The 25308-nt window shown below is 41.4% G+C and overlaps 1 protein-coding gene across 3 annotated transcripts in view; it reads left to right on the top strand.

Moving 5' to 3' along the window:
- Positions 1 to 25308, top strand: part of HTR2C (5-hydroxytryptamine receptor 2C) — a 194756-nt gene that overhangs the window by 146072 nt on the left and 23376 nt on the right. For all 3 annotated transcript variants that reach the window (XM_050310723.1, XM_050310721.1, XM_050310722.1), the window contains one exon: positions 14543 to 15185. In XM_050310723.1, the coding sequence (XP_050166680.1) occupies positions 14801 to 15185 (385 nt within the window). In that variant the 5' untranslated portion in view covers positions 14543 to 14800. The remainder of the gene's footprint in view (positions 1 to 14542; positions 15186 to 25308) is intronic.

Here is a 25308-nt window from a genome sequence, read left to right as displayed (position 1 = left end):
TAAATAACATTTATCTAAGCAAGAAAAGAGGTGAGAGAATGTTTATAAATATCTTTCACGTCCAGAAGAATTGTTTAGGATTATAGCTTTGCTCATGCATTATTTGGTGTACATTTTGTATCATTGAGAGCCTCTATTTTCTGTCTTCACAAAAACGTAGGAAAGAATTCGTGCAAGCAGTTGTTCACCTCGGGGTAAGATGTGGTCAGACAGCATTGCCTGTTGGGATAAAACAGTGCAGTGCTGTCATTTGTCAGGGCAGTATTGCTGGGTCTAAAGGACAGGTGAGGATCTGGGGGCTGCCTTTTTGCTGTGTGCCTATCTGGTTTTTTTGGCCTTTCCCTCTAAATTTCTGTTGTGATGCTGGCAGCAGAGATTAATTTCATTTCCAAAATAGTTCTAATCTGAGGTCTAAGTAAGGAAACGTGTTCAGCTGGATGTTGGCACAACATCTGTAGTCAAAAGGCTTGTGAAAGTCAAACACATTCCTAATTTATGAGATACAGACTGTTCATGTACTCAGGTTGTATGGACTTTGGCTCATATAAAGTTTCTGTGATGCTCTATAGGTATTGAAAAAAAAGCATTCTAGTGCAAAGGAAGTTTCTTGGGACCAGCAGCTCTCTCAGGGCCAGAACATGCCCCTGTGGGGTGCCCTGCTTGGAGATTCCCTCCCATCTGGCTGGGAATGATCTTCTCTACCCAAGACTTATTAGTCACCATCATAGCAAAAACTTTCTTGTTATAGGAGTTAACTTGCACTGATCTGGTTCATCCCAGAGACTGACTTGCCACAGCTGTGGCTTAACCAGACTGTAAATCCCACTTACATCGTGCTGGAATGGGATAAAATACCTCAGTTTGCTCCCAGTGCAATGTACAGGAGCATCAGGGCCTCATTCCCTCCTGCCTGGCCTCTCCTAAGGTTTGGCACATCTGAGATGTGAGAGTTGGAGTGTGGGCTGGGTTTGGGGAAGAGCAGTGTTGTGGAACCCTGCAAATTGAAATGCTAGCTTTGGGGAATTACAGTGTGTTATTGTGGGGACACCTTCAAAAAATGTTATAGTGAAAGGATGGGGTCAAGAATAAAGCTTGAACCCTTTCCTTAAATTTTAACTGTTCTTCCTAAGAATCTCTCACTGAAGTTGTTGTGTGCAAAGTCACTGGCCTGGAGAAACTTTTAGAACCATAAGTCAACTGCCCAAGATCAGAAAATTTGGAAAATAATACACCCTGCTTTTATACATATGCCTTGCTTTCTGTTTCTGAAGCCTTTAGGGGATGTGTTTTTCATGTTTTGTCTGCAGCCCTGAGACCTCCCGTCTCAGAGGGCTGTGAATTAAAAACCAGAGACACAAGGCACTAAAGGACTTGTGAGGAAAACCTGTGGCAGTTTGCAGTACTAGGCTAGTTTCATTTTTCCCAAAGTAATATGAAAGCAGGGATTGGAGTAACTCACACTGCTGTTAGCTCTCATAACTAGTCTGTGCTTTGGCAGCTTAAAAGAGGGGAAGTAAAAAGAATTCATTTGTTATTAAATAGTAGCAAGTGGGAACAAGAAGCATTTTAGGGCATTTATCAGAATTCTTTATGATGTTTAAAAAATAAATTCACGATTGAAATTCAGCCTTGCCCTGTATTTCAGCCATTCATGTAAAAAAGCTTATTCTGCTTTTTTTGTCCTGATGAATGTTAATTTTGTGGGGCTCAGGTCCCTGCATTAGGTGAAGTTTCTGTGCCTTAGGTCAGTGTATGCAATAATAATAATACTTGCACCATCCCTTGGTCCTCAGCAAATGGGAGGTCTCACAATTCCGTGGTAATGAAAGAGCTTTAAGATAATTGTTCCTTGCTCTGCGCTTGCATTTGGCTCTAACAGGGCGCTCTTTGTGTTCCACGTTTATTTTTGATTGATACAAACTACTGCAAGAGGATTTCTTGGGTTGCTTCTGCTGTGTGGAGGTGACTTTCTCCACCGTAGGCGTTTCGGAGATGTTTGGTTTCTAACATTTTCCATCTCAACAGCTCTCATAGCCACACATAAAACACTGAGACTGCAGCTAGGCTCAAAATCCTCAGCTTTGCTCAGGAGCTGTAAACTGGTATTTCTACACATTATGTTTAATGACAGCTGTTTGCTGGTTGTCTGATCCATCCCTGAGGTTCCTTAACAACTTACAAGGTGCTCCCCACTTTGGTGAACGTGCCCTCATTCAGCCCTCCTTTCTGTTGCCATGCTGCTGATGGGCATTCCCAGGGGTGTGTTCTGGTGGCCTTGGGCTGGAACACTGTTCAGGTGTCTGTTTTGCCAGATCTTCTTGCTCTCTTTGAAGCTCTTGTGTTGTGCAGCAGCACATCACCACTAGCACAGGTTTTGCTATCCACCCCTTACTGATGATGTTCTTGCCCAAGGGGGTTTTCTATCATCACAGAACATCATCCTGTTTTGTGTCAGTACCTGTACTGAACTCCTTGTTTTTTCTGACAGTTTAGATTTGCAGAACAAAGTGCTTGAGTAAGATATTTCTTTTTAATGACACCGAGAGGTCTGTTACACTTTGGAGCAGAACATAAAACCTGGTTCTGCCTAGGGCAATCCCATGGAAACTCTAACACTTGAAACCTGGCTTGTGTTGCACTCCACACAGGAATTTTCCCTCAGTAGGGGTCAGAAGTTCTCTTAGCCCTGTGTTATGGGCTTCTGCATCCTGCTTTCCTCAGCCTTATGTAAGGGGCACAGCAGTGCATTTGTTCTTACTTTTGGGAGTTCCTCAGACAGTTCACTAAAGGGCCTGTCAGCTGCAGTCAGAAGTTCAACACCACACAGCTCACAGATCAGCCAGAGGACTGGTCTAGTGGCTCTTTCCCCAAATTATTGAGGAGACAGCAAGCAGTGGTGGCAGCAGGGATCTGTGCCACGTCCCCTTGACTGAAGGGCACAATTTCAGCCCCACAGGTTGATCCCACCAAGCAAGGTGCTGTGACTCAGTGTGCTCCTGTTGACCCACGTGGATGAAGATGATTTCAGCCTCACTGAGTAGTCAGTGTTTCTAATTGTTATTTGGGCTGCTTTAGCTTAATAAAACTGGGAAATGAAAAATGTGTTTGCCCTCTGTATGCAAATCTTCCTCGAGGGTCAGGCGTGTGTGAGAGGAAAACAATGCCAGTGTAATTTTAGAATTACATGGTGATATTTGTTAGCTCACCTGCACTTGGAAGTCTATTACTGCCTGTTAATTAATTGAAGCAACATAATTGTTTCACTTTTAGAATACTGCTATTTAGCAAAACATGTTTTCAATGGTTGTGCTGCCTGGTGAATAACTGTTTAAAATATTACCTGGCGTGATGCTGCTTGTCTTTAAATATTCCTGTGATCATTTCTTTGTATTGGAAGTGGGTTTAGAGGTGTTTGTGTTATTGCACAAATACACCCAAGCCCCATTTCTGTAACTGTTCCAAGTGCAAGTCTGATGACACAGGGGACAAATCTCCCTTCAGCTGGGATGTGCAGGAAATATGGCCAAAAAAAAAGAGAATTATACAGGAATCAGGACACTGGGCTTTTGCTTCTCGGCTTTCCTGTTGCTAATAGGTCAACATGCCAGCATAATTAATTGATCCAGCCTGCAGAGAAGTTGTATCTACTTGTCACAGTGCATGTGTGCATTGGGAATCCCAAACTCCCACTGATGGAGCAGGAGTGCCAGGCTGCTGCAGCACTGACAGAGCTGATTTCCAGCTGACACAGCCTGGCTGTGATTGTGTCACCCTCATCCCCACATTGACCAGCAAGGTAATTAATGGGCCTTGTGTCCAAAGAGGTGTCTCTGACACTGACTCCCTGACTCCCCAACCTCATTTGATGTCTCTCAGTGCAGAGCTTGCTGTGTGCTGTAGTTGTACTTGTGAGCTAAAGCAATTTCTGCCTCAAACTGTTAGAGTGTTTGAACTTTTTCTCTGGCAAGAGGGAGACACACTGCTTGCTCAAAGACTTCAGATGTTGCCTCCAAATGTACTTTTGCTGGACTCACTGAACACTGGACTCAGTGGCAAAGCTCTTATTCCCTTATAATCATTGGTGCCAGCACCCAAATTATTTCAGTTTGTGGTGACACTGAAGTTGTTAGAAATCAGAAGCTAGGAGTGACAGACCTTTCATTTCTGATGGAGTATTTCCCTCCTGTGAAGGGCCTGCTGTTACCAGAGGAACAGAAGTGTTTCTCTTTCAAACCTACTTTACCTGAGTGTGTGTGTGTGTTGTGTGTGTGTTGTTTTTCTGCACTTGACAATTGGCTGTTTGTTACTTCCTTAACTCTGAGCTGTTTGCAGAGATATTACTTTGCTGACAAAGTGAAAGCAATTTAGTAATCGCTTGCAAGAGAAAATCGACTCCATTAGAGTTCAGCTGTCTTTGTTTCAGCCATTAAAATGCAGACACTGCCTGATTCATATATGAATTGCTTTGATAGTTCTATTATTTTTCCTTAGTCAAGTTGAATAAAAGTGTGTTTGAAGACCTCCCTTTGATATACTCGTGCTGTTGGGACCTGGGGAAGCAGAACCTGCTCTCCTGTCACCCATTGCTTACATGGGGACAGCTCTCTTTGGGTCTCTGACCACACAAGTCAGCAGTCATCCACAACCTGCCTGGAAAACACTGCACCTGACGAATTTCACCCAAAATTTTAGGTAAATGTAAGAATAATAGTCCTTTAAAAAAGGAAATGACTTATTTGGATCTGGTTTGAGTGATGTCACTTCTAAATACGACTTTTCCTTCATATACTGAGACCAGAGGTTGTCTTTACATTTCTCTGTTAGTCTTTAGCCTTCATATTTTCTCCATTGCCATGTTCCTGGTTGTGTCTACAGCTCCTCTCCTCTTTTCATTTTGTTTGCTGTGGTCCTAACCCTTTTGTTAAATGCAGTCAAGCATCTGCCAGCTCTTTGCAGCACCTTGGGACTGCCTCCCTCGCTGCAGGTCCAGCATGGCTGAGTCCTGATAGAATCTGAACTGCACAGAAATCCTCATTCCGTGTGTACGCACACAAAGAGAGGCAGGTTAATCCGAATTACATCAGCTTTCAGAGACCTCCTTTGCCTCTCCTGTCATGCTGCAAACTGAAGTGTTTTCCATTGTGTTTTGTCTCCTTCCTTTCATTTTCCCTGACTCACGTATTGATGTCACAGATGACAGTTTGTGTCAGTGCAATTTGCTCCCATGGAAATGACTCCCGCACAACGCGCGCGTGGCATCCGACTCCTCACTCCGCTGCTTACATAATTTGGGAGCTGTCAGAGCTCTACCCCAACGTTGCCCATCTGTCTATTCTCTCAAAGTTAATGAGCCTTTTTCTCCTTGCTCCAGGCGTATTACGCGCCCTGATTTATTCATAGATGATGTCTATTAAAATTGTCAAATGCTTTGAAAATTAAATTATCTGCCTAAATAAAGAGCCTGCTTCTAATCTCGCTGAAGATGTTTCAACACAATTGGCCTGTTTTCTGGTACAAATCAAGAGTGACTATGCTGAGCTCTGTCTGACCCCCAGGCAATTGGGCTTTCTTATTTAATTGAAAATACTTGTGATTTACTGTAGTGTAAAAGCTTAGAATATGTCCCTGGCTTAGTCTGGGAGGAGCATCACAATGCAGAATTTATCAGGACTAAGGCTTCCAGGTTAAAGTGACCTCTCATGGCATGAAACAGTCAACATGGGATGGGGGGGTGTGTATTTGTTTGCTTTTAAAGCAATGGAACACACAGGAATCCCTTGTTTGAATGTATAGTTTAGATTGTATTTGTCCTTGTCCCACTTGTCCTTACATATGGCTCATATGCTGAAGTAATTGTCTTTCTTTCCAACTGACAGACTCATAGTTTACAGCCAAATTCTCTTTAGCTGTTTGTGTTATTGTGTTTTATTGTTATTTGATTAGTTTGTTCCTCAGTCATTCAGATTTTCCTGTGTTATGTTCCAGCCTTTCCTGATGTGGGTGTTGCATCCTGGTCTTGAATCACGAATACGTTTAATTCCCAAAGTAAATGTTTGTGTGAGGCAACATTAAAAAAAAAAAAAAAAAAAAAAAATCACTGAAATTACTGTAAAGATCAAATCTTTCGAGCCTCTACAAACACCTTGCTTCCAGCCCAGGGTTTGTTTTTTCAACCTAATCCATTTTCATCTCCTTTGCAGCCAATACCAATTGCTCTGTTCGTCTTGCTCTGTGGAGTTTACCTAATAACTTCCCTGGTGACACCGTATCAAATGGTTTAATGAAGTGTGAGTTAGAAACATTGCTTCTTTTCACCCCCTCCCCCCCTCTAAAGAATGGGGTGTTACAGAACAAACGAGCAAAATCCCGAGGCACCAAGTTATAGTGTCAGCTGGGAAACTCATATTGCCTTTTATGGTGCTTTCCAGGCATTTTTGTGCTTTAAATTTTCCTTTTAAATCTGTTCCAAAGTTTTGCCTGATTGAGGTCAAACTAACAGGTTTATAACTGTGTGGATCATTTTTTATCTTTAAATGCAGGCATCAATCAGACCAGTTGTTTTAACTGTTTTGATTTGATGTTCTTTGTCCTTTTTCTCTTTTTTTTTTTTTTTAATACCTGTTGTTGAAAGTTTTCTCTTCTACCTGCTTTTGTCATTAGGGTTTCCATTAGTACAGATTTACCAAAATATCCAATTGTGATATATTTAGATCAGAAAAGTGTTGGCTTTTTGAATTTGTACTGTCAGTCATCCCCTTTCAGGTCCACATGGATCAGTCTTCCAAGGGAAAAAAAGGAGGAAGAAAAAAATGAAAAGGAAAACACCCTCTTCCTATGAATAGCTGCATTTTCTATGTAATTATTATATCAACTGTTACTATGTGTGAGAGATATGAGTTAATGAACACATTAATGTTTCAGTAATCCCTTCTCTGACACTGTAGAGGTATGTGACAACACATATTTAATTAAACTATTACAGTGAAACCCGCCAGCCATTTGTCAATTCATTAGGGACACTTTTTATTATGCTTTGATCTTAATTTTGCTTTTCCCTGGCTTATCTAATTCTGTGATTTACTTTTTTTTTTTTTTTAAGACAGTCAGCAATGACAACAGGAGGGGCACTTAGGAATATTAATAGTTCACCACCACAGTAGGGAGGAGGAATCTGTTAAAGTCTTCGAGCTTTGAATTAGAGAGTTCTGAAGGTTGAGGTGCTTACTGGAAGAACTGCTTTAAGGGAGAAGCTATTTCAGCCATGGGAGGTCCTTGGGGAGCAGCCACGTCCTGGTGATGGACCAGGCTGTGCATGGGCACGATGGGTGAAAAACCACCTGAGCTCAGGGTCCACATGCAAAGCAAAGGGGGATGTTCTCCCTGGATCTCATGTGGCACGTGGTGCAGGGTGTGTTCCACACTACTGAATAATAAATCTCAGTCTATTTGTTAGAAAATGAGTGATTCAGTGGCATGACTTCAGAAGACACGCAGAGCTGGAATGAGCAAAATGGTAAACATCACGTGATTTGTTGCTTGATTAAGAAATTTGACTTATTAAGTAATAGATGAGTCACTGCTGTTCCCCCAAAACATGGGCACATGTGTTTTGTGTAATAGTGTGTATATATTGTTCTGTGACTCATGATCCAGGCTGGTGAATACTCAGGTTCTTCCTTTCCAGACTGACTGCTGCTCTATATGACTATTGCAAAGTGTGCTCAATAACTAAAGAATGTCAGACTCATTATTACTGGATGTGAGATTTCCCCTAAGACATAAATTGAAAATAAATCACTTCATGATTATTTTTTTTACTTAGATGTACGTGTGTATTCAGGTGTGTTTTCCCATGGCTGCACACATACTGGTAACAAAGGCCATATATATGGTAGCTTGAAATTATGAAGAAACTCAACCACACCTGGGATAGAGCACTGTGCTTCAAAACCCGCTGAAAATCTTCTGGTTTTTAAATAGGCCTAGCTTTAAAACTTGCAAAACAGTTAGCCATAGAAAGCCAGGCTAGTGTTTTCGTTGTTTTGGTTTATTGTGTTTTATTTTGTGTGTAAACATTGCAAGTGCTCACTTCCAGACCTTAATGATGTAAACAAAGAGCTGTCATGCAAAACATTTGAGAGAAGAGAAAAACAGGGTTTCTAGTGAGTAAGTTTAGTAACAGTGTGGTTTATTGAAGCAACAGGAAAGCAGCATCAGGATTGCTGTGATAAATGCACTAACTACAGAGAGTTAATACGTGTTGTGACAGAAAGTATAGTAACACATTTATTATATAAATAAATGAACATTCCCAGATCTGCTCCAATGCAGTTGGAGATGCAAAGGTCACCTGAAGGTGTCCCTTCAGGGGAGGAGGAGAAGGAGACACAGTGAGTCGATGAAGCAAAATCCAAATTTTAATTCACTATGAACTCCGTGTGCAGTGACAGGTAAATGTTGCAAACACAATAATAAGGATCCCAAAAAACACCTGCCAAGGAGACTGAGGGATGCTCAGTTGGTCTTTTTGAGTAAGTGAATTTCAGCCACTGGGGACACGTGTATTAATTTAAAAAAAAAAAAAAAAAAACCTAAACCAAAAAGGCAGAGAGGCAGTTTGGAATTATATCTACCCATAGAAAATATGAACACCTTGGGTATAATCATTCCCAGAAGTTAGGACAGTATGTGATGAGATTCAGATTTATTCTGTTGTGGGTTTCTGCATGTCTGAGCCAAGAGAGCAAGTTTATCATTGGAGGGAGTGGCAGAGTATCTACATCTTCTTGTGAGGTTCTCAGGTGCTCTTCCACAAAGGGAAAATAAAAAGGATGCTAGTCTTACTGCCAGAAGGTAGATTAAGATCTCTCTGTGTGCTTGTATTGCCTTGAAATGTCTGGAAAAGAAATTAATGCCTTTCTGACTCAGGATGAGGGAAGATACAGAGAGGGAAATTGATGCTATTTGGTTTTTGGACAGAATGGTAGTGATTCATGATTATGACCCTACAAAATATCAATACTTGAGCTTGTGTCTGCAAAAATCCATTTTCTTCTTGCTGTGAAAAAAAAAAAAAAATTCTTTTTTTAGTTTGCTAGTAATTAAATAGTTATTTTCTGTGTAGGAAATAAAAAAGAGGTGAAAATCTGTGCCTGGGGAGGTTTCCCTAAGGTTTTATTAAGTGTTTTTTACCCTGATTTATCCCCGATACCTGTTGGGCAAACTTCCAGAACGTCTTGCAAAACTGAAAAGCGAGTATCAAATTCTTCCTTGGAAGGAAAGTCCCTAAACAAAGCACTCATAACACCTTCCCAGGTTCAAGAGCAGCTCAGGAAAATATTTAAATTAGCAGTCTCTGGACTGCAGTTAACTTAGAGGTTGGTATCTGCAGAATAACCATTAGGTTTTGGTTCTTCTTTTCCCGCTGCAGTGGCTGTGCAGATGTGCCTCTGTGCTGACAGTGCCAAACTCTGGATTTCCTGATGCTGCCAAGTGACTACAATGAATTGGGGCTTTCCAAAATTGCCACTTCTCAGAATATTCTTGAACTGTAGGTTCCTTAGACACAGGTGTCCTCAGGAGGTGGTCCAAGGTGAGGATTTGTCACGGTGTGTGCACCTCTGGTGTGGCAGGAGGCTGTGTTGGTGCAGCTCTCCCACATCAGACAGGCTGGGGTCCTCATAGTTGTGTTTTCCCATTTATTTATTCCAAGTTTTATTTCTGGCCTTGAGGAAGCCAAAGGGGAAACAATTGGTAGGTCTTATCCTGAGCTTGAGCAATAGGGACAAACACAGGGGGTGTATCCAGGGATAGGAGCTCGAAAGCACCCCCAGGCTGGACAGCTTTGCTCATTAGCACACTTCTGATCAAGTTATGGAATAATTTAAGCTGGAAGGGACCTCTTGAAGGTCTCCAGTCCAGTCCTGTGCTCGAGGCAGAACTAACTTCAAAGTTAGATGGGGTGTTTTGGGGTAATCCCCAGCTGTGTTTTGAGAATCTCCAAGGATGGAGATCCTGCAGCCTCTCCGTGACCCACTTCCCTTGTCTGACCCTTCCCACTGGGATTTCTTTTATCTATTTCTTTTCCCCCTATTTTATACATGATTTCCTTAGATCTATCACTGTGACAACTGCTTGTTGTTTTGCTGTGCAGCTTCTGGAAGAGTCTCCCTGTGTCCTCTGTAAGCACATCCCTGTTTAATGCTTGTTCCCTGGGCTGAACCAAATCCAGTATTTAATGTGCTTCAGTCCAAATCACCTTGGTCATCTCTGCTGGACTTGTTCCATTCTCACACACTGTTTAAAAATAGGACTGCACAGAAATAGGGATGTTTCTTAGTACTGCTAAAAAAAGGAGAAAGATGAGTGCCTAAAATACAGAATTCTGTAAATAGAAAAATATGATTTTATTCAATCACTAAAATGAAAGGGCCCCTTGCAAGTTTGCCATGAAAAGATGTATTTTAAAGCAACCTTCTGTTCCAAAGAAAAATGAAAATGAATTTGGCAGTGGATTCCACAAATAAATTAGTAAAGATGCAAATGGCATGAAATGTAGAGTTTAGAGTGAAGAATGAAGCCTTAAATCTGCCTTCTTGAGCCGAAACCTTGTATCCTATTATATAATTTAAAATTATTTGCCATTCTGAAAAGGCCTTCATGGAGCTATAAAAATTTATGTCAGCTGACTGTCTGGCTCAGATAGTTGTGAACTATCTGCAACTGTTTTCCTGACAAAAATTGCAGTACTTGCAGTTCAGTTTAGTCAACTTCAGATTTATTTTTTCCCTGGTGGAGGTCCCCATCAAAACCAAGGCTGAAGGAAAAACTTCTGCTTTAAAACTGTTTGATCTCTAACCGCTTGTTGGCTTTGGTCTGCTTGTTGATGAGATGTGAATGCAACTTGGAGAACTTGATATTGCCAACAGTTTGGGAGGAAAAAAAAAAAGGCTCTTGCATATGGACTTTGTACCTTTGATGCCATTGGATGTTGCTTGGTTTTTTTGTGGGGAAGGAATTGCTGAAAGTCATCACTTTTGATCATTAAGTACTTTGGGGTTTGGTTTTTTTTTACAGCAAGACTTGCCATGAATTAATGTATCATTCTCAGTCTGCCTGAGACTCAGGTTCTTTTTTTTTTTTTTTTTTTTTGGCTAAACTTAAAATCCTTGATTTCTTACCCAATTTCAAGTGCACGTTGTTAACATGCAGAGTGTGAGTCCCAGAGATTTATTAAATGATTTCCAGGAGCTCTGCAGCCTGTCCAGGAGAGGTAGGATCCTGGCTGGGGAACATCTCAAGTTCTCAGCAGGCAGCTGATTTTCTCCAGGAAAAAAATATCCTGAGCTTTGAAGGGTAAAACAACTAAAGATGAATGCATTTAATTCAGAGGAAAAAAAAAAATTGTGTTTATTCCAAGAAAGGTTTGGGTTTTTTCCTTTTAGCAAATGTAATGGTGTTAAACACTCACAAGGCATGTGAGCCCCTCAGTGTCCCACCAGTACAGACCACTGAACCACTGTAGCTTTTGTTTCCCTTCACCTTAACCCTCTGTAATACCTGAAAACTTCAGCATACCAAACTCTGCTCTAAATAATTCATGTGTTTATTGATAAGCAAAAATGTTTTTCTACCTTCAGTTTATTTTAAACTGGACTTAAAGACTGAAGGAGAAGAATGTGCTGAAAGAATTCATTATGCTGCTCTATCAAAAAGCAAGAGTGGCATAGAAAAGAACTTGGTTTTGCTGGATGTTTGAATTATAATTTTAAGGACTGTCGGTAGTAGATTGAGCTGGAATTGATGACTGACCACAAAATTCAGTATGTGTGCTTTGAAGTTAGCTATTGGAAAAAAAATCTGTGATGGGCACATGTTTTAATTTAAAATTATGGAGATAGTTCTCAAATAAATGCAGAATTCATGAATAAAATGTGAATTATTTTTCTGGTGCAGTGATGTGCTTAGAAGACTGTAGCTGAAGGAATAAGTCATAAAGTTTTCCCTTGTGGAGACTTGGGGGGTGCAGTGAAAAAGAAAACTGAAGACTTCAAGCCAGGATCTGTGTAAAATAATAACAAAAGTATTAGCAAAGCAGTAGGACAGTTAATTCTGCAGGTGGAGCCCAGTCTTGAGCATCGCTGGAGTAAAATTCCCGCACATGATTTTTCAAAATGAGTATGCAAAATGCACGAGAGAGTGACTCTACTGACCACTTCAGAATTCAGTCCTGAGCAGTTATAAAAATAGACACTTCTAAAAATAGGCACTTTTAATTCAGCAACCTTATCTTATCAGTTGTGGTGGGGTTTTTTGGTGGTTTTGTTTTGTTTTGTGTGTGTGGTTTTGTTCAGGGGTTGTTCATTTGTTCAGTTTTATGATCTAGAGTTAAGTCATGCCCTGCCCTTGTTCCTTTGGCAGCCTCAGCTGGGCTGTGCCAGGAACATCAAGCTCATCACATCTCTGGTAAGAGCTGAGGAAGCATCACCTGCTCTAAAACCTCCAGGAGTTCAGACCTGAGAAGAAGTGAGACCAAGACTGGGCATCCTGCTGTCTGAGTGTGCCCTCATGTTTGGGCATGAGCTCTCTGCTTGTCCTGACAGAGCATTACTGTGGCATGATCAAGAGTGTTCAAGTCACAGAGCCAAAAAAGTTTCTGGAGACCCAGAAATTCCCTCTGGTTTTGATGGAGGTTTCCTGCACAGCAAAGCTCAAGGGCCAGAAAGCTGCCTAGAGACGCTGTGGAAAGGTGATTTGGAAAAATTGTCATCACAGCTTTAAAGTAAAAGCTGTCTTCTGGGAAAAAATACTCTGAAGTATTTAGGAACTTTCTAGAGACTTTTTTTTTTTTTTTTTTGAAACCAGCTAAGTGGGAAAAAAATAAATGGTCCACTGACCACTTGCTAATTCATCTGCATGTGCAGCTGCAAAATTACTTTTTCTGCCCATAGTGCAAAACTTCTTCCTAAATATGAGGTTTAGAGACCCTCTGGGACTAATTAACCATAATGCAGAAGCAAATCTGGGTTCATTGTAGGCACTGCTCATTTAAGAAATGTTTTTGTGCACAAAGCCCATTAGCAAATTTCCAAAACCTTCATAAATGTTAAACATTTTATTATAGGACTTTGAGCACTTCTTCCACTACATAAAATCTAATGTAATCCCATGAATTACTTTTAGCTTTTGATCCTGGGTAGCCAATTGCTGTATCACGTGTGCCACATTGCATTCAACAGCTAAAATCAGGCTTGTGTTTAGTAATTTATTTAACAGCAATAGAAACTCTTTTCTTGTGGATTAAACAAAAAGTTGAGGATATCCTCAAAATAAGTTGCATGCTACTGGTTTTATTCTACTTACTAGTCGGCTTCCATACATTGTTCTACTACATTGTGCTTTCCTTCTGTGATTTCAGTTCTATTGCTGCAAATGGATTTGAGGGTCTTGACTCCAACACAGGGGAAATGCAAAGCAAAGCTGCTGTTTTTCATCAGTTACACAGGACTGGCAGTCAAAAAGATTGAGTTCCTGAGGTTGTGATTTATCCAGGATTAGGAAAACGTGCCCTTAGCTTCAGTGGGTTTAGGCATGTGCCTGAAGTCAAGGGTACATTTAACTTGCCAAATTAGCTCAGTGCAGGAGGCTAATGGACTTCAGAGGCAGGATGTTCTCTGGCCTGTGTTACATGGGCAGTCAGGGGTTGTAATCAGACTTGCCCTCACTGTCAGCTACCTTGTGAAGAAGCATAAATCATGTGAGATGCTCTGAGGAAGTCTGTCCTGAAGGCTGTGTGTGCTGAGGGTGTCTGTGCTGGTGGGACTGGGCTTACTGGCCCGGCTGTGTGTGGTGCTGTGGATCAGCAGTGGCACAAAAACAGATGAAGAGGAGAAATTAGTGCTCAGCTTTTATGAAAGTCTGTCCTTTCTTTTCTCTTAACTCTTTGTTGCCTGTTTGTTTCAGGAGATTTACAGCAAAGCATCATATAATGTTGCCTAATACGTGTTGTGTCTTGCCCACCACTCATACCCTGATAGAAACCAAACTGTATTATTTATTATTGTAGGAGAACTTATCATTAACATCTGAGGATTTTTACAACACCTTCATTTTACCTCAGAATATGCAAAATATATACAAACCTTCCCATTTTAGGTAACGGAATACTCCGTGCTTGGCCACGCTGTCTGGATTGGTTGGAATTTCATGCAATTGCTATTTTACACAGCAGCAGAGTATCTGTGAAGTGGCTATCAATTGAAACATATTTTGCTCTTCAGACTTGCTTTTGCAGGTATCACAAAATGTTTAATTAGTGATAATCAGCTTTTAACCAGCCAGAGCACACTGATGTGATTCTCTCCCTCTCTGCCCCCCTAATTGTAGACATAGTCTGTACCCTTCAGATAAATTCCTTGCAGTCTGGAGAACATCCTAGTCAGCAGGAAGGGGGAGAATAAGAGTGTCAGTTGCATGGGGGATGAAGAAGGTGTTGTGTATACTGTGATTTCAGTGAAGAACGTCCTTTTTATTGACTTTTCAGAATGGTGAACTTGGAAACAAGCTGGAGATCGCAAAGTCTGCTTCCCCTCGAGGTTGCTGGTCAATGGTTGTCATCTACCACACCCAAGGAAACTAGAAGAGCTCCATGCTAACTTATGTAAGGATTTCTTCACCATGGAAGATCAAATGATTTCCTGGCTCAGGTTTTGTGATGTTCGGCATCTGCCTTGGACCCGCAATTCGGAAAAGGGCTCCTCTCTGAATCACGGTTAAGAGACAGCAAAAGCAGTCCCAGACAATGAGCACTTTAAGTAGCACTGGAATATTGCTCAGCTTAACGACAGTGTCTGTCACACTGGATTTCAGTTTGCATGATGGTCTGATGGCTTGGCCCTTAAGCAGCAATCTGACTCTGAATCAGAGTTTGCCCACGTCTGATCCTCTCAACGCCTCTGAGAAGGGCGAAGTCTCTCGGATGTCCGTGAGGGAGAAGAATTGGCCAGCCCTCCTCATCTTGGTTGTCATCCTGCTGACCATTGGGGGGAACATATTGGTAATTATGGCTGTGTCCTTGGAGAAGAAGTTGCAGAATGCCACAAACTTCTTCCTGATGTCCTTGGCAGTGGCAGACATGCTGGTGGGTATCCTGGTCATGCCCGTGTCGCTCGTTGCAGTCCTGTACGGTAAGTGGCTTCCCTCCTTGTTTGACTGTTTGGTTTTGCAGGGAGTCCCCTGAGGCTGCAGCAATCTGTTGTGCCCTGTTGTGGTTTTACCTGCTGTGATGTTTTTTCCTGTGCTTGTGGCTTGGGGTGTATCAGTGTGTACTTGGTTTTGGGTCTGTGCTGAGGTTCGTTCTCTGCTGGGAGCAGAGCTTGTTTTCGTGCTGCCAGGAGTGACCCAGGAACTGGTGTTACACTGTGGGGTTTTTATTGCTGAGGCCACCCAGAGAATCTGCAAGAGCAAGTCAGCTTTTGGTGGGACTGCCCCAAAATTAGGTGAGGACACAAGAGCTTAAAGAACAGCTGAGGAGATTGTTCATGACTGACCCAGCACTAAGCCAGGCCAGAAACAGTCCTTGAGCTCCCACTGTGATCAGTGGGATTTGAGCAAGGTGGTTAAGAAAGAAGGTTTGCAGTAGTAGATTTGACATTCAGGTAAAAGCCTTTACTCTTGGCCTTTGTACCTCAGCTTACCTTGTGCCTTCCAGGGGGTCATTTTGCCTTTCCATGCCTCAGTTTCCCTATCTCTACCCTGAGAATAGTTGTGGTTTTTTTTAAACACTCAGAGGCCTGCTTGTCTAGGTGTGAGCATTTATTTCTCCCCTACCATATTAGGGTTGGTGTGTTTGCAGTAAGTGGGGCATTGCTCCTCCACTCCAGTGTGGAATCACTGTTAGCACTTCAAGCAAGTAAAATATCAAACACATCAAACTTCCATCTGGTTGAGACTCCAAATCTGCTTTTTTTTGTATGGTGCTGGGTCTCTCCTTCCCTGGATGTCACAAAGGGATATTTCATTCTCCTCTGTATCTCTGATCATCGTGTTTGTATACTCATGTATCAATATAATCTGTGCATGTTTAATAGATAACAATTATTCATTTTTTAAGTCTTTAAATCTGTTCAGATTTTCTTTGAAAAATATTTTAATATTGATATTTCTTGGAAACAAATAATGTTGTTTACTTACAAATTTGATTAGAAATTGGCTTACTGTCCTATAAAGTAAAATGTAGTGATATTTATCTGACTTCTTTACTTGCTAAATGATGAAGTCTGACAGAGATTAATTTCTAAAACACATTGATCAAGCATACATCATTCCAAAACTTATATAACTTGTCTACAGTGAGTTAAATCAATACATGATTTAGGTGCAGACCTAGCCATAGAGATCTTATCCACAAAGCCTTTTATTTTGAACTGTCAGAATAGTTCCATCTCTAAATCTTGTGTGTATTACAACATGTGTATTTTATTTTTAGCATTTTACTCCAGTTCCCTGGAGCTTGAAAGGGAGCATATAAATACTGAATTATGTGACTGACCTGCACTTGCATAAATTCTGTGTTACCCAGTGACTCTAAAAAGGTGAATTTATGGAAGTGGTCTTCCTCCATACATACTTTCAAGGTCTTTGGAAACTAATAGAAATGGATTTTCTGTTCTGCCCTAGAAAATGATTACTTGAGGTCGTTTAAAGGTGTAAAGCATCCTGCATATTTAGCAGGAAGGAAATATCATTTATTTGAAGAGGAATTGTAATTATCCCTCTTTTCTACCAGAGCACCAGTATCAGCTGTTGATAGCCCAAACACTTCTCCACAGACAAACAATAATAAATAGATTTTTTTTTGGCAAAACTTGTAATTTCAGCACAGACATGGAAAATTTGTGGAAATACTGTGAAAAATGAGGAGGCTGCTGGAGCAGTGCTGGGTGCTGGCATTGCTCCCTGGGGCTGGACCAAAGCAGGAATGTTGCTTTCAGGCTTTGTGAGGGAAGGAAGAGAAGCTCCATTAGGGGAGAACTGAGGCTCTGAGGAGCTCGTGGTTTGATTTGAGTAGGACCCCTGTGCCATCACTTTTTTTATATTATTTAAGCTACAAATTCACACATCAGCAGAATTCTTGTGAGAGTGCCTGGGGTTCATGGCCATGAACTGAGCAGAGAGTGTGTTACTTCTTGGAAATATAACTGTGAATGTTCAGCCATTTTTACTCTGTATATTTTACCCTGTGCATTCTACATAATTTGGCACTGGGCTCTTTCAAAAAAGCTGCCATATGCTGTACTGAGAAATGTATGCAGCACATCTCTTCTAGATTTGTGGAAGTCACTTCTAATTTATGTAATCAGAAAGGAACCTTAAAAATACATATAATAAATAGAAGACTGATGAAGTTACTTTTAAGTTTCCACATCAGGTCTCTCAGCCCCAGTGATAAATTCTACTTGACAGAGTAGACTCATTTCCTTACTTTTCAGCTAATAAGGTAAATGAAGTAGATTTCACTTGAAGCATAACGAGAAAATTGAAGCGACACCCTCCACAAATACTTGTGGTTTTCAGTGGTTTTCTTAATTAAGAGAAGGAAAAATCAAGTTGTAAGTTAGTTCAAGAATCTTATTATAAAGGAAGCGATGGCAGAATGCAGCATGCTGGATTTTTCACCAATTAATGAGGGCTCTGATATATTTATCAATTAGTCTTTCTTAAGTGTCTTACACTAATCGATGAGTTGCCTTTGACAACTTAGAACATTTTCCTGGCACGCAGTTCCTAAAGAACTAAGCAAATTAGTATGCTAATTAATAAGCATGTACTGGGTAGAGCAAATGAGAAATGTACACAGAGTTTAATCTCAGTGGAGAAACATCTGATGAATTAAAAATACTGGTGTGATAGGGCATCAGGTATCTTACACATAATGGAGTTTCTGGCGACAGATGGAGTTTATCTGTTCAGCTCTGAGCACTTTGGGGATGAGCACTGGTGGGTTGATGTGGGGTTTTGGTTTACATCATGTCTAGTGTTTATGGGCAAGAAAGAGAGGGCTGCTCTTTATCTGTCAGGACTAGTGGAGGAACACAAGAGAGTCTTGTCAGCTGCTCCAAGTGGACATTACAGAAGATATTAAACCTTCTTGGTTGTGATGCAAAAGGTTCACAGCTGCCAACAGGCTGTCAGAGTGTGGCCAACAAGCGACCAATAGACCCATCTGTGACTCCAAGTGGAGGCTTCTCTCTTTCTTTGGGTTTCAGACAGTGCTGTAACACTGTGGGCAGATGCAGCTTCCAGGGAGGCTGGTGCTGGATGCAGACTCATCAGCCCCAGCTGCCAGAGAAGCTTTACATCCACATTATTGTTATTATTGACAATTACCATCATTATCCTGTGATGACAGAGATGTTCTGAGTGCTTGGGTAGACTTGGATGTTGATTTCCCTGCAGAGGGGGGAAGCAGGGCAGTCCAGCATCTGATATGATGTTCAGCTACCTAGAAATGGTCAGGCATTTTAAAGCTCATGTCAAGGCAATGGGCTTGGATGCATCTTGACTACACCAAGTTCCAGATGGCAGCTGCATTACCTTCAGAAATTATTATTTATACATGTTAGTTTTAAATGCATGATGTTTCTGTTTGTACTAAGTAACCACTGCATTTTATTCTTCTGCTAGGGTGTAAGTGAATGGAAACTCTCACTCTTCTTGTACTATCTACATCATAAACTCAGAGATGGGATTTTTTTTGTCTCTCCAGTGACACCTTGTACTTGGGGTGTGTGTAGTGAAATTTATATTCAACGAGATGTATCTGGTTTTTATCTTTTTCCATCAGAAAAAAACCCCAACACATAAACTGCTACATTATGTGCTCTTCCAGCAGCATTTATTCTCTTTTGAAGTCCCCACATCTTTCTTGTAACCTGAGCTAACCTGTGAAATCTAAAAACCTGCTGCATCATTATTCACCCTCCTCCCAGACTATTAGATACATAGAAAACTTTAGTTCAGATACTGAGGGTCCTGCTACTGAATTTTCTCCACATGAACAACTGCCTGTTTACCTAATGGGACAAATGGGATTAAGTTGTGATGTATCTCTGTTGCTGTTGGGAAAGAAAGCTCTCTGTGGTGTGGCTTGAATCCATGTAACAGCTTCTCTTCTACTACCCAAGGTTTAAATTGTACTTAGAGAGGAGGAGGGGAATACTAAATACCCTCTTGGATATTCTCTGTATCTCACTGAGTACAGGACCCTGGTGTAGATAAATGTTAACTTACAGGACTTTCTTATGATGATGCTCTGCTTGATCACATTTGGAAACATTAGTCCTACACAGCTTTGGCTTGCATTGGTGGAAAACTGATGTTTTCTGGTCAAGAGGAATGGGATTATTCTCATTGCTGGTGAAGTATTTTTGCAGCATGTGGGAACCCAAGTCCCCCATTCTGCCAGCTTTATGATGATCTGTTGCACAAAAATTAAAAATTAAGCCAGTAAAACAGTAAGCACTGGGGCATATCAGACTATACTTTAAGCCATAAACTAGGACTTCTGTCTTTAAAATATATATTTTTAATATAAGTCTATTCTTGCAAAAATCAGAAAATTCTCATGTTTATTCTAAAGCTGAATGACAATGAGTTTCCAACCCTGCAACACTGCTGAGAAGCTCAAATTCTGTCCAGCACATTCAAAAAGCAAAAGCCACTCCAGAAACTCTGGAACCTGGGGGGAACAGGAGTGGGTTTCTGTCATCAGGAGCACCTTCCTCCAAAGAAGAGGCTCAGTGTGTCCATCTGACAGCTATACCTGAGCTCCCAGGTAACTCCCTATAACTTCTTGCTGTTACTTCAGCACTGCTCAGGTTTATTAGAATCTGGCAAACCATTCCTTCTTTCCAGGAGGAAAGCAGAGGACCCCTTGCCTCAGATCTCTAATCTTGCTTCCCGTGCTGCTGAGCCCTGGATGACGCGGCGAAGGGTTTTGTTGTGCAAAGATAATTTTCAGCAGAGTAAATCAAGGCCAGCCTTCAGAGGGAGTCTGGATGGCACCTTGCTTACCTGCTGTGGGTAGGGCCTGGCAGTTTTGTGCCAGGTCCCTGTGACTCATCTGAGCTCAGCTGTAACCCACACTGCGGAGCGTTAGTTTACGGGACTCTGAAGGGCAATTTTTGCTGTCAGATACAGAGGCAGAACTGTTGCTATTTAATTTTTTACCACCTGCCTCTTGTAATTTCTTCACTCTGTGCCATCTATATATCATCCAGCTCTGGCTGTGGCTGGCTTCTTGGTGTAGGCAGAGGTATTCTTTATTGCCCTCACTGTGTTTGTTGCCACTGACACAAGAGCATCTTGTCAATCTGCCAGCACTAGGAGAAAACACGAAACAACAATAAACATTTCACATTTGTAAACATGCCTTTTTTTTTTTTTTTTTTGCTCCTCTAAACCCCTTGCAGTTAGGCAACCAGCTCCTTTGCCTACTGTGGGTTAATGGAGCTGTTAGCCTGAGATCTGCCAGGGATGATGCTGCTGCCCATGGAGCTCAGGCTGCTCAGTCCAGCACAGATGAACACAGCACAAAACACTTCCAACAGCTTCTGTTTCTGGTAGCTTCCATCATGAGGGGAGAAGGCTGTGTGGCTGTCAGAGCATTTATTGATCATGCACCCTTTGAATTGCTTTGTGTTGGATTTTCTGAGATTAAAGAGTTAGAATTCTGAGATTAAAGGTGACCAACCAAGTAGAAAATGGAAGTACTTCCTTTTTTTTCCCTAAATGTAGAAAAATGAAGAGCAGGAATGCTGCAGAACATCTTAGATTTTATTTTCTTGACGTGTTCCTGCCTCCTTGTTTTGCTCAGTGGCAGCAGGCTGCAGGGAGGTGACAGTCTAAGCACAGGGACACCTGGGGAATGCCTTCCTACAAAAAGCACAAGGAGAGATCCTGACCATGCTAAAGTCAGGGGGAGCATTGGCAGTAAGTTCAGACAGGTTAGGGCTTCTGCCAGAGCACTTCTCTGCCTCCTCCAGCCTCTTTTCTCTCCTCCTGCCTGGTCACGACTGTAGCTCTTGGCATGACTGTGGCACATCCTTTATCTAGAAGGGTCTGAGATGTTTTGCTGCTCTCCTCTGGGTCTGAGGAAAGCTCTGCCTCTGCAATGCAGCTCCTTTCATGCCATTGCTGTTCACTGGGTTCCAGCACCACCACACAAAGCACGAGTCAGTCTCCTGACAGAGCTTTATGGAACATGCAGGTAAGAGGAATGAGCTGGCATTTGCCCAGGGAAGGTGATCCAATGTGCTGTGTGAAACATTCAGCTCAGTGCTGAGATGTGCTCCTGGCCTGTGCAGGGTCTGATCCTAAAGTGTGTTTCAGTGGGCATTCATCTGCTTTATGTGGTTTGGGGTGAAAAGCTTCTTGTGGTTGCCTTGTCACTGGCTTGGTGAGACTGGTTCTGTCTTTTACTTCTCATGCTGGAAAAGGAGTGAATTTCTCTCTTCTGGGTTGGCTGATACTGTTGAGGGTTTTTGTGTTTTTTTCATTTAATTGGTTTTGGTTAAAAAAATAATTAAAAAATAATTAAAAGACACAGGAAGCAAACTCACCTTAGAAAAATATTGTGCTGAGCAACATAGTTCAAGTAGGAAAATGAAATCACAAAGATCACAAGCAGAGTTTCCTGATCCCACAGGGATGCAGGAGTGAAAAGAACTTTCTGACTAGCTGTGTCCTGTTGTTTGCCACCAAGTATTTGTAAGACACTGAGCTGCTGCATTCATATCTTACATCTTCCAGAGCCTCTTTCCTTTCAGCTCTGCCTTCTGCTGGGATGCCAAGGTCAGGATCTCTGTGTTTTAGTGGGATGTAACAGAAAGCCAGGACAGATCTCTGAGCAACCTGTTACAAAATCAAAAACCTGAACTTTCTTGAAATAAGCAGTTTTTAAATAGAAAATCCCAACACTGCAGTGTGAAAAAAAAAGACACCTTCATACTTTGTAAGAAGCCAATGTGCTTTGAAACTTTCCTTCCAAAGCTGATAAACTGGGCTGCTTCCCCTTTCCAGATTCATTCAGTTATCAGAATTTCCACTCTTACAGCTCTCCCAGGGCTCAAGAAGCCATCACTGGGTCAGGCCCATCGTCTCTATACTATTTAAGGCTGTGCTCTGAAATAAAGCCAGAAGCTAATTGCCAGTGAGAGGAAACTGCAGAGCCTTGGTGTGCTCTTGGTAAGTGGACGCAAGTTTTTTGCACCATTACCAGCTCCACAGCTCAACTGGAGATGTGGTGTCACCCAAAACCACCATGGAAGCAGTTCTAGGTAAGGACAGGCCATGTAAACTACCCCCTGGTATCTCAGTGAGGGTGTTTCCTTGGATGCAGCCTCTACAGATGTGGCAGGAAAGGCCAGCAGAGTCCACCTTTGCCCTGCCTGCTCCTGGGAGGTGAAGGGAAATGTTAAAATGCTCTAGAGGATTTCAGTGGAGTAAATCCTATTTACACTAGTTGAACATATGGCCTTATTTTTTCTAGTTTACCCACAGCTTGTGTTCTGCATCCAATCAGGGAGCTGTTTTTCATATTTTGGGCATTAAATTGGATGAGCGTGTCTTGCCTGCCCAGTGAAATTGAGAATCGCCCATCCAAAATAAATCCTTTATTTGCAAGAATGACTCATTAGAATAACTTTGAATGGCACACATTAAAACGTTGTTATTTAGCACAAATGAAGATTTAGATCCAATTATAGTTTTTATTTCATCCTCTTGCTAAAAATTTTTGCAACAGGTTTTAAAACTCACAGGAGCGTAAAGTCCCCCAAAACCTGGAGTGTACACAGTTACATTTCTGTTTTATAGATGTCTGTTTTACTGATTTCAATTTAAATACAGCAGCAGTTTTAATGCTGTCAGTGCAATCTTCTCATGCCCAATTTGCTTCCAGATCAGTGAAGCTAGATGTGCTTTAAAATGCATGAATCTTTATTTACTTTCTATGACAATAGCCTGTTAGATCCAGTAGTAGCTTTGTAAGTGCATTGCCTCATTGTAATTAACTTTTATGAGTTTAGTTGAAAAGAAATATAAACTTCCATGCTTTGTGGCAATCCAGAAATTGATACAAGATAATGAGAAAAGCGGAATTGTTATACATAAAAAGAAAGACCCTATGATGATAAACTCTTCCAGAGATAAATTTGGTGCTTTATAAAGGTGCCAGGCGGATCATGGAGATAACAAGTGAAATGAAGATAGGTAATATGTTTCCCACAGACAGATTTAGCCTCATCTGAAAGGAATAACAGCACCAGATTCAGACACTGGAGCCACGTGAGACACAGCCACCCAGAGTCTTCCTTAGGTATGTTTACTCCCCTATTCTTATAGTTTTAAAATAATGAGAAAGGATTTAACCAGAATTGCAGTCATTTTATCAAAAAAAGAGTTAATTTTAGTCTGTGTCATTGTACATACAGGTTTACCTGTGACAGCTTTTTACAGGGACTTCATCTTAGATAGTGGTGTAGTCCCAACCTAGATGCCCCTCTGCCAAACTCACCTGAGATCAGCTGGCTCAGGTCTCCCTCTTTCTCACAGTCTGTTGCCCATCTGGAGAAACATCCAACTAAAATGTGCACCACCTCCCCAACCACACCTGGTGCTCCAGCGGCAGCATCTGCACAGTGAGCAAGGGAGATGCCTGTCATCTGCCACTTACTTCTACTGATTTTTGGGAGCAGTGTGATTTCAAAGACAAACAAACAAAAAACAAACAAACAACAACTAAAAACAAAAAGAGAGAGGAAAAAATTGAAAGAGAGAAAAATAGGACACCTCCAGGGACAGGGACTCCATCACTTCACTGGGCAGTCTGTTCCAACTCTTGACCACCCTTTCAGTGAAGAAATGTTTCCTGATATCCAATCTAAACCACCCCTGGCACAACTTGAGGCCGTTTCCTCTTGTCCCTCAGGAAGTTTGCAGTTGGATGCAGACAGATGCCTCATGTCAGAATTTTGCTGTTTGGTGTATTTGTGTACACCCAATCATGTTTAGTGCCTTTTCTGCAGTATGTTGTGGGTAGCATTTTGTGAAAATAAGTATTATGTCTTTATAGTGTACGGTAACTTTCATATTATTTATGTGATTAATACAATAATATAACAATTTCTTGCCTTGAGGGCTTGACCTGAGTGATGGCCACATGCCAAGACCTCCCAAACAGAGAGCTGCATTTTTAGAACAGGTGAAGGTAACTGGGCAACTCATCCTTTGAGCTCAAAAGCATAGAAAAAATCACTGCCATTATGCAGGCCAATACATGTAGAGACAGCTGCTTTACACCAGATGGAAAGAAATACAGAGAAACAAGGTGAAATCTCTGAAGAGCATTTGGATATACTGTAAGACAAATATGTCAATGTAGTATACATTATTTTGAATTATGAATATTTCCAGGATTGGGTCAATTAACTCAGAATTAACTTTTTCTTCTACTTCCTTTGCCATCCATCTGTTGAATTGAAATCATTAAATTCTACTCAGCAAATTATAATTTTAATGTCTCTCTCCAATTCACATGACATATCCCTTGTAATTCTGGTTCTAGATTCGTCTAATATTCGTTAAAGTATGTACAAATACCCTTGTAGGTTGGTTCACTTCCCTGAGACCTAACAGTATGAGTGGCATTAAGTTCCTGCTCTGTGTTTTATCAGCACGTGCTGGAAAAGAGGCTCTGATGTGATTCATCTGCTTGCATGGAAATTAAATGGAAATTACATTGATGGAAGAGGGGCCATGTGCCAATTGCTCTGCCTTGCACTAATTTCCACGCTGCCTCCTTGATGGAATACAACCCTTTCCTGAATGGACAACTGGCTGTTCTGCCAAAATTATCACTAAAGATCCTAATGAGATGAGGGGAATTTGTGCATGAACCTGTCATGGAGCCTGGGCTGTGATTACCCACATGTGCTATATCAACATTTTGGTTTCATGCATTAGTTTCAGATATATATTCCATTTTTCCAGCATCCTTGTTTTCTGCTTGCAGTAAGTTTTATTGTTGGAAAACTTCACCATTCCTGCAGGCAGTCTGATAAGCACAGTGACAGCAGTGGGTTCAGTGAGTGAATCTCTCCTCCAAGATGCTGTCTTGCTTCCCAGATGAAAAGGGTTCAGGACTAGAAAGTTCAGTGGGTAATGCAAACATGAAATGCCGAGTTCCTCTATCAGCTCTTAGCTACGAGATTTTATGGGCAAGACAGGGTGGTTGATAAGGTTCTGTTG

This window comes from Myiozetetes cayanensis, unplaced genomic scaffold, assembly GCF_022539395.1.
Source record: "Myiozetetes cayanensis isolate MyiCay16 unplaced genomic scaffold, myiCay2020 scf15, whole genome shotgun sequence".
NCBI classification, from domain to species: Eukaryota; Metazoa; Chordata; class Aves; order Passeriformes; family Tyrannidae; genus Myiozetetes; species Myiozetetes cayanensis.
Note: the sequence above shows the minus strand (reverse complement) of the source record. Positions and strands in the feature narration are given on the sequence as shown.